This window comes from Saccostrea echinata, unplaced genomic scaffold (genome assembly GCF_033153115.1).
Source record: "Saccostrea echinata isolate AGI-Se365-2 ecotype Australia unplaced genomic scaffold, CSIRO_AGI_Sech_v1 ptg000037l, whole genome shotgun sequence".
NCBI lineage: Eukaryota > Metazoa > Mollusca > Bivalvia > Ostreida > Ostreidae > Saccostrea > Saccostrea echinata.
The window spans coordinates 350580-365282 of record NW_026889786.1 but is presented as its reverse complement, the minus strand read 5'-3'; the positions used below and the strand labels follow the sequence as shown (position 1 = coordinate 365282).

The window sequence follows — 14703 nt, the reverse complement described above, 5'->3', positions numbered from 1 at the left end:
CTATCATTTACTCCATTTATATAATCTGAAATCCACCCGATTTCGCATTGCGGTATCTCAGTTTACCGCCACCATAGCCTCGATATGAAGCTTATCTACTTTCGTTTTGTGAACAGCTACAGACAAGACAAGAAATTGTAGAATAGAAGAAATGAGTAATATTTATATTCAAGAGCCCCCAACCAATGGGAAAGTATGTTCAGGATAGATTATAGATTAGCCTATTTTTTCAATTTGTATGATATGCTTCCATGCTAACGAGAATCCAACGGCCGTGACACCTGTTTAAGATTGAATGAAAATCATAACATCTGATTAGAGTAATTTCAAAACCTGTCAATCAACCCGGAAAATTCCAGACTCCTGAAAACTCGAACTCTTGATTTCTCGAAGTTTTTCCTTGGTCCCGCGGACTTTGAGTATCAAGAGTTACATGTACAGTGAAACTTCTCAAATTACAGTAACACGTCCCTAAAAACCAGCACCCCAGGGTTTGACATTAATTTTACGAGTACTAGACCAATTGGGCTACTTCCCATAATTTTTACTAGCCCTGACCGTATAATCACTAGTCCTGACTAAACCTGCAAATTTATTTCTTATAATAGCTAATTTAATGAGGTAAATTTGAAATCGTTTCTCGCACATGTCAAGATATTGACTGACTAGCCAACTGAATCTGGTTCATCAAGACAGGCAAATATTGTAAGCTTTAAAGATCATTCAAGGAACTTAAAAATTTTTTTATCCTAAATATTAATAAATTAATTGCAGAATATATTTTTTCAGTCAGTTACTCTTTATACCATATTGATACTGAATGATGCTAGTTTCTACCGCGACTTGTCTATTACAGCAGCGGGTAAAAATTATAATAGTGATTGTGTCATCAGAGACATATAAAAACCATGGTTTTTATATGTCTCTGGTGTCATGCAGAGATTTTTTTTCTTTACATGTTTACAATCTGACAAAATAAGAAAAATTCTTTAAAAGTTTTTAAAATATTTATTTGAAAGACTGAAATGGGGTTTAACAGTTATTTTATCAACATGACCAATTGGTCTAGTTCACATACATTTTACACGACCGGACCACTCATTTACTAGACTGGGTCGGTTGGACATGCCTTAGTGTCAAACCCTGCACCCCCTCTAAATCGGTTGATATAAAAAGTCCCTGCCAGAACTTTCATTTCTTTGTAAATCTTAGACAATTAGAAATACATAAATTTCAAGTTGGCATGTACTACACTAGCTACAATCTAATTTCACTTTTGTTAAGTAACACAATAAAATTGTTCATATTTTTGTCACAAAAGGACAGTCTGTCACTTGGAATGAATTTTTAATCCAACAAACCAAGTCAGAGTTTGACACGGATGCTGGTCAGGTAGCCAGAGGCTAGTGAATTTTGTCCTGGACTGGCAGAATATCATTTATAAATAATCTGTCAGACTAGTAAAACTAAAACCCTGTACTCTGAGATTTAAAAGAGCACCTTTCTGATTTCACCAATTGTAAGATGCTTACGTTGTTTATGAAGTTAAATAATCTTTGATATAATTGTCTAATTAAATAAAGTGTTGGTTTTTCATTTTAACTCAAAAATACTATTTTTGAGCCATATAGTATCTGTGCACAATGAATGTGATGTTGAAGTCTACATTTTATTTTCTCAAGTTTTTAAAGAAGTTTTCGAGTCTCTGACATTTTGCATAATGTTAGAATGAGCATGTCATTTAACAAGTCTCATTCAGATTTAAATTCTGGGATTATAATAATTAACATAGTATATAGTGATGGGGATGTCCATCTGTGTGTGTCCGTCCATCCATTATGTTTGGGGGTACCCATCTCTTATCCGTAACTCCTCCTATACCAATGAATAAAATTTAATGAGACTTTCACAGAATCTTTATTACTTAGTGCCATTGTGCTATTGTGCACCTCCTGTTTTAAGTTTCGATTGGACAGATTTTGGGGGTTTCCCACAGCAACTGTTAACACTGCTATTCTTTTTGTAAAATTGGGGTTAGCCATCTCTTTCATTTGCAACTCCTCCTAAACCACTGAATAAAGTTTGATGAGACTTTCACAGAATCTTTATTATATAGTGCCATTGTGCGCCTCTTATGTTCTGATTGGACAGATATTTGGGTTTCCCATAGCAAAAAATGGACTTGCCATTATACTCATATGGGAGCAGGGGGTATCATTTTGTGAACTCCGTACTCACAGTACCTCTAGTTTTTTTATGGGGGTGGGGGGTGGGAGGTGGGTTATGTACATTATACAAGGAAAATTTCATTATGTTGTCAAAATTGACCTAAGCACAAACCATCTATTGTGAATCAGTCACTACAAGATCTTCCCCTTGATGCTTTAGTAAAAGCCTATTTAGGCAATCACAGAAAATTGTGTTTCATTTCAAGCTTTAATACAGAATCATCCATTCATTCTTATATTACTAAAGAAGTTACATAATGATCTGTCTTCTTAAAAAGGTTATCTTTATATGAAATGTCGATTTTTTCAGGTTTTATTAATAACTTCAGCTGGAGATCTTGACATTGAATTGTGGTCTAAAGAAGCACCTAAGGCATGTCGAAACTTTGTGCAGCTCTGCATGGAGGGGTACTACAATGGAACTATATTTCATCGAGTGGTTAAGGACTTCATTGTTCAAGGAGGGGATCCAACTGGAACAGGAACTGGTGGAGAATCTATTTATGGAAAGCCATTTAAAGTAAATTTGAGTCTACTTAGAAAAAAAATTGTTCCTCTTTTTACACTTTAAATATATACATGAAATGAGGTGGGGGATAAGAAATAAAATAGTGGTGTATTTGCTGTTCATTCCCTGAGCCACAAGTGAGATAAAATTTCTCCCTATTTTCAGTGAAAAATATAGATCATTCATGTAAATAGATTTGTAGACCATTTTAAACATAGTCCTCTATGGAGTTTTTGGGTTATTTCTTTGATTTTTTTTACACTTCAGGATGAAATTCACTCTCGATTACGGTTTGTCAGGAGAGGGTTAGTTGCCATGGCAAATGCTGGAGCAAATGATAATGGCAGTCAATTTTTCATGACTATGGGACCAACCCCTGAGCTACAAAAGAAGCATACTATATTTGGAAAGGTATTTTAAAGATTTTTAAAACAATTTTTTTTTAATTAGATAAAAGGTAGATATGGCTTATTATTAGCTTCACTGAATCAAAAGCTCAGGTAAAGTTTTTCATAAAAGAGTTTGTTTTTTATTTTTTATTTTTTATTTTTTTTTGTGTATATCTGACTGTAAACTTCTGGGGCCCGTTTTACAAAAGAACTTACGACTAAAACCAAAATTTAATTCTGCTTATTATTTTCTATTTAACATAAATTTGAAAATGGTTTTATTCTTTTTAAAAGGAATTTAGAAATATCAATTTCAAACAAAATAATTACTTTTGCAAAATTTTACAATCAACTGAAGTTTTTGGTCTTAGTCATAATTTCTTTTGTAGAACAAGCACTTGTTCCATAACTAGGATTTTGCTCGATAGATTTTTTTTTATCTTCAGAGAGCAAACTCAACAGGCAAAAGTTTCCTTGGAAAACAATGTTGACATTAATATGACCTTGAGGTTTGCAACCTTGGTTTTATAAATAATTCATAAACAATTCAACATTCTTTACAACCAGGTAACGGGAAACACACTGTATAACTTGGGAAAACTACAGGAAGTAGAGGTGGACCAACACGATCGACCCTACCAACCTCACAAAATCAAAACCACTCATGTAAGTACCCCAGCACTTTAGTTCATGGAGTGGGAGTAAAAACAAAATATGAAACAACATTGAGGAGTCCCCCCGTTGTGGGGGGGTTGGGGTTTGATTGATTGTTCACAATGTGATTAGTGTGATTGATGTCACATTCCATAATATTTTTTTTCACATATTTTACTCCAGATTTTATCAAATCCATTTGATGACATTGTTCCAAGAGTATCTGCTCATGAGAGAAAATCTAAAGATTCAAAAGAAAACAAAGTGAAGAGCAAGTCAAAAGCCACAAAGTATGCTATCAGTTTACATGCAGTCTTGTAGATCAGTTGAACATGATTGAGGATAGAAGCATTTTGTAGTGAAAGGGAGATAAATCTTATTTCATTGCTCCATCTTGTTGTAATTTTTATAAAACATGCAGCATACTTATTTCTTTTAATAAGTTGATAATCATGATTATTAGTAAAATGTTAGTCATATCTTTTACATTTTGTAAATTTAAATATTTTAATAGAAATACATAATGTTCAAGTTCTGTTCTGAAATGAACCCATACCGTAAATGTTTGGTTTTTTTCCCCTTCAGAAATTACAAATTGCTGTCATTTGGAGATGAAGCTGAGGAACAGGAAGAGGAAGTAGATCTGGTATCCAAGGACAACAAAGGAAAGAGCAAAAGCAGCCATGACCTTATTGATGACCCCTCTCTCAGTACTGAAACAACAGAGATAGATCAGGAGGAAGTCAGACGGAGGCTAGCACAGCCCCCCAAGGTATTTTGTCATGAAATCTTTAATTTTAACACAACAGTTTACAACAGAGCATTTCAAGGAAAAATCAAATTCAAAATAGATATATAAAATATATATAAAATAGATAGGAAATTTACAAATCTTTTGATGGATAACTTATCTTGAGATTTGTAACTCTCTCTCTCTTTCTCTCTCTCTTGTTTTCTTTTTCTTCATATTGGAAGCTTAAACAGGGAGAGGGCTCAAAAGGAGTTAGCCTATTGCCAATGATTTTACAATAAAATTTCAAATAAAAAAAAAGAAAGCTTTTCCAAGATTGCATGCATTTGTAGAGAATGCATTTCATTGAAACTTACTGGCATATTTTACATTTAGAACTTTAATTCATAAAACATAACAAAGGTTTTTTTTTGTTTTTTGTTTTTGTTTTGTTTTGTTTTTGATTATATTTTTATTATTTAAGGAGAAAAAGAGGAAATCCCCTTCACCAGATAAAGACCAGGAAGAGGAGCAAGAGAGGAAAAGTAGAACGTGAGTAAAAAAATTATTTAATCAGTTAACAATATTATTGGCTGTGGAAATTCATCTCATATTACTTCTCTGGAGTAGAGTTTCTCTCCCTTTTGCCCAATCTGGCTCCTTTTTGTTTTGTGACGCTCTCCAGGGGTAGAGCTTATTATGATAATTTACTAAAATAGGATGTCAGGATGTTTTCTTTATTTACTCTTGTCAGGATTTGTTTTAAGTCCAGAATAACCAGACTGACTTTCCAGCTTAAATAAACAGACTTTTCAGTTTACAGGTTTATTGTTCATATATAACCATCTCAATGACATAAATACACACCATATGTCAATACAATACACAAAGATTCACTTTGTTATACGTACACAACAACATCAATACAACGTTGGCTCTATTTTATAATTCCAAATTATAGAAATAGGGGGATCACTTTATCCGAAGTATATATCCTGGGAATAACCCTTGATATATATATATATATATTTATGTGAAATTAAACTCTTATGCTTGAAGAATTATATTAAGTCTCTTAAAATAATCAAGAGATCTCAATAATGATCAACGAAGTCCAGAATTCAGAGAAATAATCTCTAAATAATCTTAGATAATAATATTAGTTGACTTTTATGAAAATAAAGTTGTTCCTAGTTCTATTCCTATTAAAATTCAGATGGTAATTAATTAAGGGATTAACCCATTAATTAAATACGCTAATTCCTAGTCCTTTTTCTATAAAAACTGCGAAATTCGTTAATTTGCACTAATTAGGTGATTAATTAAGGGATTAACCCGTTAATTAGATTACCGTTTATCCAAAGGCAGAAGGAATAACCTTCTATTTCCTTACACTTACTTCCATGATTTTGGTAACGTGTATATGCCAAAAGTAAAGCTGGAAAAAGTGCCGGAGAAAGTCTACCGGCTGTTTATATAGACTTCTCAATCCACCGGGGTAACACACGCGCAAGGTTGGAAACCACCGGAGACACTATCGGTGCTTCCATATAAAATAATTAATACAACTTTAATTATACATAAAGTAACATAACTGTAAACATTTTACTACAAAGAATCTTTGTCACTCAAATAAATGTCACAACCCGGAAGAAATGGCAATATACATTCAAAAAGACCGCCAGACGAAAATAGACAGTGACCTAAGGTCAAATGCATAAATTACAACTCTAGCGCGCCATACAATCAGTTCCGGTAAAATGGCAGTTCACATGTGACGAAGGTAAATAGAACATGAAAACTTTGTTATTTACATGACATATCAGTAGCGTTTAACAATATCCCTGTAACACTGTGATAAAAGAAGTTTATGCAATGTAAATAAGTTATAAACAACAATGCATCAAGTCATGAACATTCATATATACCACGTTATTTACAAACATCGAGCACATGTTAATTTAGGGGTCGTATAACAACACAAAATATTACTAAATCAGCTGATCACAGAAAACGATCAACCGTTTGCATAAATGATTACTACAAGTATTATTATTTATATCAACATGACAATGCCATAACATAATGTATGCCTATCAGAGACACATGGCTCCACAGTTTCTTTGTATGTTGTTTAACGTCCCTCTCAAGAATTGTTCACTCATATAGAGATGCCACCATTTGTTGGTGGAGGGCTGTGCTCCTACTTTACCCAAGAGTACCCTAAAAAAATAATTTTCCAGATCATATTTTACCTCCCCTTGGCTTAATTTGACTTGTACTTCACTCCTGGGGTGTTTGTGGATAAAGGGTGTGCAGGGACCTTGATCTAAGTTTGTAGGTAAAAGCTATGGGTCAAAACAGATTTCTGGTTACAATCCTTGTTCAGAGCATTTTTTTTTTCTCTCTTTGGACCAATACCACATATACTTCACATAAAGAGTGCCCTTTGGTAAAGGTGGTGGAATTATCTTCAAACAATGTCTTAGTCTAAGGTCAAGAGTTACATATTTTCTCCCTTGTCCATTTTGGCTCATCCGTCATGGTGATCTTGATCTTGATCCAAGTTTTTAGGTCTAAGGTGAATACAGTCTCTGTTCCTGGTTCAGAACATATTTTTCCTCTTTTTGCCCAGTATGGCTCATACTTCACATAAAGAGTGCCTGTTCATATGAAAGGGGATGCAGTCAGTTTGAACCAATGTTATATGTCGAATGTAAAGGTTTAAACAGATCTTTATATAAAAGCTTGTCTGAAATATACATTTTCTGCCCTTTGGTCAGTTTCATACTTTATCCATAGAGTACTTTGTGTAGTGATTGAAAAAAAAAATCAATGGTCAAGATAAAATAGATTTTTGTGTATTTTTGATAGATGGTGTGATTATTTTCCAACATAAATTCTAGTAATCATTAAGTCAATAAAATGCTGTTTTAAATCAAATTTGGGAAGAAGTTGTCTTTTTCCCATTCTTTGTTGACATACTGTAAAAAAGTGGAATACAATTCAGTGGTTTAAATTTAAATGTGTAAGTGATCAAAGACTTTTCTGCAAACATTAAGCCATCATGAATATATAGGACATCAGAGGGTCATGTCTGGTGTGACAATTTGACAGGGGATGCTCACTCCTCCATGGCACCTGCTTCCAACTTTTCAGGGGGTCCATGTTTGCTCTGATCTTGATTTGTATTGTTTAATTGGACTTTTGAACATTAACTCTGTTCATTATCTTCACATCTATCAATGTAGAATTTACATATAAATATACTAGCTATGTGCCATGCACTTTGAAACCCTTTTTCTTATTTTGAAAAAGTGAAATAGTACTGCAGGTCACTAAATGTTTGCAACACTTTATTTTTGCAAGATTGTTGTTTAATTATGTGAAACAAAATTTTCACAAATTTTGGTTTTTGCTCTATATAATTTTTAATAGTAGAATTATACATGAAAATGAAATTTTTGTGAGCAGACCGTCTCAAGTAATTACACAAAAATAAAAGTTTCCTTGAATAAAAAAGTGATTTAAAGTACATTGTAATTGGATAGTAAGTAACGATCAACATTGAAAATCATATGAAATCGGAGGTAAATCACAACAGCTTACATTAAGTTGGTGGATACGTTTGTCATAAATAATAATTTCTTATAACTTGCTTTGTTTTTAAAGAGTAATTATTTTAATTGTAAATATTTAATAATGAGATATTCAATGGCTGTGAAATTGAAAAAAAAGAAAAAATTAAAAATTTTAAGCATGTTGAATTAAGGATGTTTACATAATATTCAATGGCTGTGAAATTAAAAGAAAAAACCTGTGAAGTGTAAAAACAGAAAAATTTAAAAATTTTAAGCGTGTTAAATTAAGGATGTTTATATATTATGTAAAACCATGTCATATCTCAGATGATATCTGGACAGTAGGTCACATGGAGGGGGAAGATGGATTTGATATCTGGTCAGTAGGTCATGTTGAGGGGGAATATGGATTTGATATCTGGCCAGTAGGTCACATGGAGGGGGAATATGGATTTGATATCTGGACAGTAGATTACATGGATGGGGAAGATGGATTTGATATCTGGACATTAGGTCATGTGGAGGGGGAAGATGGATTTTATAACTGGTCAGTAGGTCATGTGGAGGGGGAATGTGGATTTGATATCTGGACAGTAGGTCATATGGAGGGGGAAGATGGATATCTGGTCAGTAGGTCAAATGGAGGGGGAATATGGATTTGATATCTGGACAGTAGGTTATGTGGAGTGGGAAAATAGATTTGATATCTGGACATAAGGTCACATGGAGGGGGAAGATGGATTTTATAACTGGTCAGTTGGTCATGTGGAGGGGGAATGTGGATTTGATATCTGGACAGTAGGTCATGTGGAGGGGGAAGGTGGATATCTGGTCAGTAGGTCAAATGGAGGGGGAATATGGATTTGATATCTGGACAGTAGGTTACGTGGAGTGGAAAAATAGATTTGATATCTGGACATAAGGTCACATGGAGGGGGAAGATGGTTTTGATATCTGGTCAGTAGGTCATGTGGAGGAGGAATATGGATTTGATATCTGGACAGTAGGTCATGTGGAGGGAGAATATGGGTTTGATATCTGGTCTAGTAGGTCACGTGGAGGGGGAAGATAGATTTGATATCTGGACAGTAGGTGACGTGGAGGGGGAAGATGGATTTTATATCTGGTCAGTAGGTCACGTGGAGGGGGAAGATGGATATCTGGACTATATCATGTCAGTAGGCAACATGATATGGATTTACACAGTATTCTTTTTTACCAATGAAATTTCAAGATTTTATCAAAGGCAGGATTAAAGGTCATCAACAGTGATATGTTGAAACTAAGTTGAAATTACCTATGTCTGAGTCATGACTTTGCATGTTTGGAATTATTGAAAGGGGGTCATGACCTTGATTCCAGGTCATACATGTATCACCAAAGTCAAAATCCAAAGACAATGAGATTTTGAAATCATGCCCAAGCTGTACCTTTGTAATGAATCTTTGGAATGAATTCATCTTTGATATCCTGTTCCATCAGAATGTCTACAAAATCTGATGGAGATTATCATTTTGATATGAGAGATTGCCTAACTTATAGCGACACTCCTTCAGACAAGTTTTGTAATCTTTGATGACCTGTTTTTTTTTCTGATTGGATCAGTAAACAATGAGAGAATAAGACTGATTCAGAAGCTGATGCACTGGATATAACATTTGGTTCACTGTCTCATATACAGTAGCTGTCACTCAGTTTGAAATTTTGATTCTGTTAGTCTATAAACCAAAGTAATAAATATATATTGCTTAGAAATTTGCATTTTTTGATTATATATGCTTTATGGAACAGGAATATTTGTATCTTCTATTGCTATAACAACGAACATTGATTATCTATGGATAATATTTGTGATAAAAAGGGGTGATGCAATTACTAGCTGTACCAGTCACTGTAAAAGTGATAAAGAGATGTCGATTATCTGTGCTTCTACAGACAAGCACTAGTTTCCATTGCTTACTTGTGTACATCATCATAGTTTTTTCATACATACAAAATAATTCAAGGCACAAAAAATTTCATTGAAAATGCATTTGGAATTTGAAATGTAATCAAAACACTAAGTAATTAAATTTTTTTCAAATACTTTTGATAAACTACATGTAGTTGGAAAATTTCAAATATCGGATGTAAAATTTCACAAAACAGTTCAGTTGTTCATATTAAATGATAAATAAGCCTTATATATCTCTCAACTTTTTCCAAATACATATTGCTCTTGGATAGAAAATCTCCAATTAAGTTTTGAAATGAATGAAGGTCATTTGAAAAATCCACACATAATCCATTGCTTGCTTTGACTGAGCTAGTTAGGAAGGCAGTGGTGGATCTGGGCTTGGAGAATAAGAAATCTAGAGTAGTCATTTAATGACTTTATTGTGAAATTCTTCTTATAAAATGTTGTATGATATCACTCCTTGTTAATTTTGTTCCTAGTGAAGAATTGCGGCAAGAGGCAAAGCGATTAAAGAGAGACCTGAGGGAAATGAAAACAGACAAGAAACAAAGTGAAGAAAACAAAGTTAAAGAAGGTAAATTTAATTTACCAGTACATTTTCCTGATTGACCTAATGACACCAATATTAATGTCATACAGCTAAAGGACACAAAACATAGGGCTTTGTTACCAACCTTATCTATTTTAGTCATTCATAAAAAATTAAACAGATCGTCCTCACATTTATTTCTTGTCAAGATATATTTCAGAGCAAACCCCTTTTTCATTTTTGTAATAGAAACATGATTACCGGGTACTTTCATTCATACATTCATACATGTGTGACAGTAGATCAGAAAACTGATGGCTTTTATCTTTAGGCTGGAAGAAGTTGGAGTATCTGTTTTTGCACCCAAACATCTTTTTAGAAGAGAAATATGAAACCTTTTAAATTAAACTCTCTGTCAATGTATGCATAGAAATGGAATTCACAACCACGCTACAGATTTACACTGCTAAATTTGGAATTCTATAAACTTATAACAAGACAACAATTTCAAGTTCAGACATCTCAAAGTTAAATGTACTAGAGGTTTCTTTAAACTTTTAAAAGAAGTCCTCAAAATCACAATGAAGACCAGTTTTCTTTTTGAAGTAAACAGTCTCTGTGTAAAGAATTTTATTTGGTACTGAACAGTAAAATGATGTGGTCTTCCACTATTGTCAGAGGATTGTGTAACATATACCATGTTATTGGTTTTTTTTTCTTTACTCTTAAATCTAAAAAGAAGAATTAATTACTGTACACAGGGAAATTTTCGCCCCCGTTTTATTTTCGCCCCTTTCGCCCTAACCTTATTTGGGCGAATTCAAAGAATACAGTATAATTTCTAAAACAAAACTATGACCAGGCGAATTTAAGACTGGGCAAAATTGTTTGCAAGTGTGAAAGGGTGAAAATAACCCCGTACACAGTACCTTGGTTCTTATTTGCTTTGAGAAAATTAGGAGGGAAAAAGGCCTCATCTTGGCTAGAATCATAATTACAAAAAAGAAAGGGTAAAAAAAGACTAGAGACAAGCTCAGTGGAAACAATATTATATTCAATAAAGGCATGCTTTTATATCATAAATTTTAGATTAATAGCTTGATTAGAAAAACTGTCTATAGTATTCTGAAATATTTATAGCTAGGAGAAAATTGACATTTTAGAACCAGAAGAAAAGAATGAGGTCATAGCAGCGTACAAAGCTGAGCGAGAAAAATACAAGAAAGCAAAAGTGAAGAAGGGAAGTGGCAGAGAAGAGGCAACATTGGCCCTACTGGCAAAGTTTCAGTCCAAGTTGGACTCTGTCAAAAGAATCTCAGCTAACTACAGTGATGAGGAAGAGGCCCCTGAAGGGGAGGCTGAAACTGAGGCCCCAGGGGATATATCATGGTAAAAATCTGTAAAAATCCTTCAATATCCATTATAATACATTGTATAATATACAGAATTTTGATATTTTGTATGGTAGTAGACCTTTTTAAATTAATACATTTATTAGTCTTATGACCATGAATTATACCTTGTGGGAATATTTTTGTAATAATTTTAAAGCATACATTTATATTTTTTAACAGCAGTATGTAGGAATTTGATACTGTAGATGACCAAATTTTTGTGACGCCTTCTTTTCTTGAGATAGTTATTTGTTATTTATAAACAAGACAAAATATTCTTAAATTTTGTAAGTTGTTATATGTAATATTTAATAATACATGTATAAGTGAGAATGAAAATTTTGCAAGCAGATGGTCTCCCATAAATACCTGAAAATATTTTTTTTGCAAATAAAAAGTAATTTACAGTGTACCATTTGTTAATTAATTGTAAGAGATTGATAACCATATGTGACCTAGCTTGGTCTTAGATCTTCCCTTCAATTCTAAGATAAAAAGACATTTCAAATAAACTTTGAATTCAATTCAACATGTTATAAATTTCAAGTTTTAAAAATCATACCCAAATGTCACTGTTGCAGGCAACATGTGTACCTCTCGTATGAAAATAATTGTTGTTCAACTAAAAAATAACATAGTTATTACTTTACAAAATATTACAAGTCCATTTTTTTAAGTATTCAACATCACCTTAGAGCAAATCACCTGATTCAGCATAATGTGAATGATTTTCTAATGCAGAGTAGCATTGACCTGAGAAATGCTGACAGAGGTTTACTGTATTCTTTGTGATAAGATACTTTGGTAATGATTTTTTTATGGCCAGGATATAAATCACCAGTACTTAGTGCTACCAATAATTTTCAATTCATGTCTCATCAAGGTGGCTGTACATTTGTAATAATTATAGATTTTAAATAAACTGTATGTTTTCTCCTTAATTAAGGTTTCAGAAAAATGTGTCGTCATGTGGAAAGAGAAATAAATATACAATAAAAAATGTCTAATCCAGACATCTCTGTTTCCATAGGTATATGACAGATTAGACAACGTTCCAGATTATACATTCTAAATAATTAAATTCAATGAAAGGGACTAAAAGTTTTCATCGTAAAAGACAAGATTTCAGAATATACAACATCTAGATTATACAAGTTTTACTGTATTTTTGAGAAGAATTAACATTTTGGTCACAGACAACAGATCTTTATTTTGTACCTAATTCTTTGCAGGATGACTCACAAATTAATTTTTGAAGATGAGGAAAGAAAGAGAAAAGTGATTGATGCAAATGTGCAAGAACTTGATCGTTATGAGATTTATGACCCTCGTAATCCCCTCACAAAGAGAAGACGAGAAAACAGCAAACAAACGATGAAAGAAAAGAAACACAAAACATGATGTGACTGAAATCTATTTATGTAAATGATATAGTGTAAACATGAAAAACCATTTTATTTTTAAGGAAATAATAAAAAATGTTTTTATGGCAGAGAATATTTTTGGACAGCAGATACATGAATAAAGAAATGAGAAAGCACACAAAAGTGAAATCAATACAAGTTATTATGTAGGGTTAATTTCAAAGTCCTGCTCACTGCATGCAACATTTTTACCTCAAGTATATGTATTGTGACTGACTCAGACAATTTTTTTGACTGGGGTGGAACACATACCCCCCACCCCCACACTCCCTGGAAAAAAATTCCTGGATCTGCACCTGTTAGTGACCATGGCAAAGCATTCATAGAAAGTAAAATTTAACTAAAATTATGTATCTTGATAAAATCTACATATGTTACAAGCTTGATCAAAATCTGACAAAAACTGTAAAAGACGTAGTATGTTGAAAACTTGTTTATAGTTAGACAGACATATGGACAGAGAGTTAAAGAGACACCATGATGGACAAACGGGAAAATTGACAAATGTAGAATTTTTGCAAGACATGCAAATTTTATTCAATTCTTGAAAGTATTAGGTTTCAGAAAATTACAGCTTTCAGAACCTAAAAAATCTACTTTTATGGAGAAAAATATAAGTAAAAATAATTTTAATTTGCCCCAACACGAAAATATTGCTTCACTTCTTCCTCTTTAAGGTATGCATGTGCAGAAAAGTTGAAGAAGTTACCAAGGTGTCAATTCCATAGATATAAATGTTCGGATAACTGAGAATTTTGATATAATCTTCAAAAAAGATGATCAGAACTTATTCCTCACTTTTGATTGCTCCAATCCAATGTTGTTTGCAAGTTTCACATTAAAAGAAAAGACACATGACCTTGACATTGACGATAACAATCACGCCATAGATACAACTTTTCTTTTTCCGGCATTACATTTTGCAGTCTTTTCTTGCTTTTACCGTGCAGTTGAGATCTCAAAACTTCGCCTTATTCATATTTCTCATAAATCTTTAGTTTTATGATACAATTATCTTAAAAGAAAAACATAATATTGACTCACTATGTAACTTTAACAAATTACCAATGCATCAGCTCCTCTGGTTTTTGACTCAAGTATTGATTCATGACAGTAAAATAGGACATAACCTAAATTTACTACTGTAAACATGGATATTAAGCCTGTATTGAAGAGTATATAGTTTTTGCCCTGTCCATCTGTCTGTTTGTCCACAAAAACTTTAACATTGCTCATAACTTATGATTGGTTGGAGCTATGGCTTTCATATTTCACATGTGTATACCTTGTGACAAGAACTTTCTTTGGG

At 32.9% G+C, this 14703-nt stretch overlaps 1 protein-coding gene across 1 annotated transcript in view; it reads left to right on the top strand.

Moving 5' to 3' along the window:
• Positions 1 to 122: 122 nt before the first annotated feature.
• The window catches only part of LOC133200117 (uncharacterized), a 30889-nt gene continuing 16308 nt past the window's right edge, over positions 123 to 14703 (top strand). The window contains exons 1-10 of the mRNA XM_061335863.1: positions 123 to 193; positions 2539 to 2748; positions 3004 to 3147; positions 3693 to 3791; positions 3963 to 4069; positions 4365 to 4551; positions 4994 to 5061; positions 10527 to 10621; positions 11740 to 11965; positions 13203 to 13324. Coding sequence (XP_061191847.1) covers positions 152 to 193; positions 2539 to 2748; positions 3004 to 3147; positions 3693 to 3791; positions 3963 to 4069; positions 4365 to 4551; positions 4994 to 5061; positions 10527 to 10621; positions 11740 to 11965; positions 13203 to 13324 — 1300 coding nt within the window. The 5' untranslated portion in view covers positions 123 to 151. The remainder of the gene's footprint in view (positions 194 to 2538; positions 2749 to 3003; positions 3148 to 3692; positions 3792 to 3962; positions 4070 to 4364; positions 4552 to 4993; positions 5062 to 10526; positions 10622 to 11739; positions 11966 to 13202; positions 13325 to 14703) is intronic.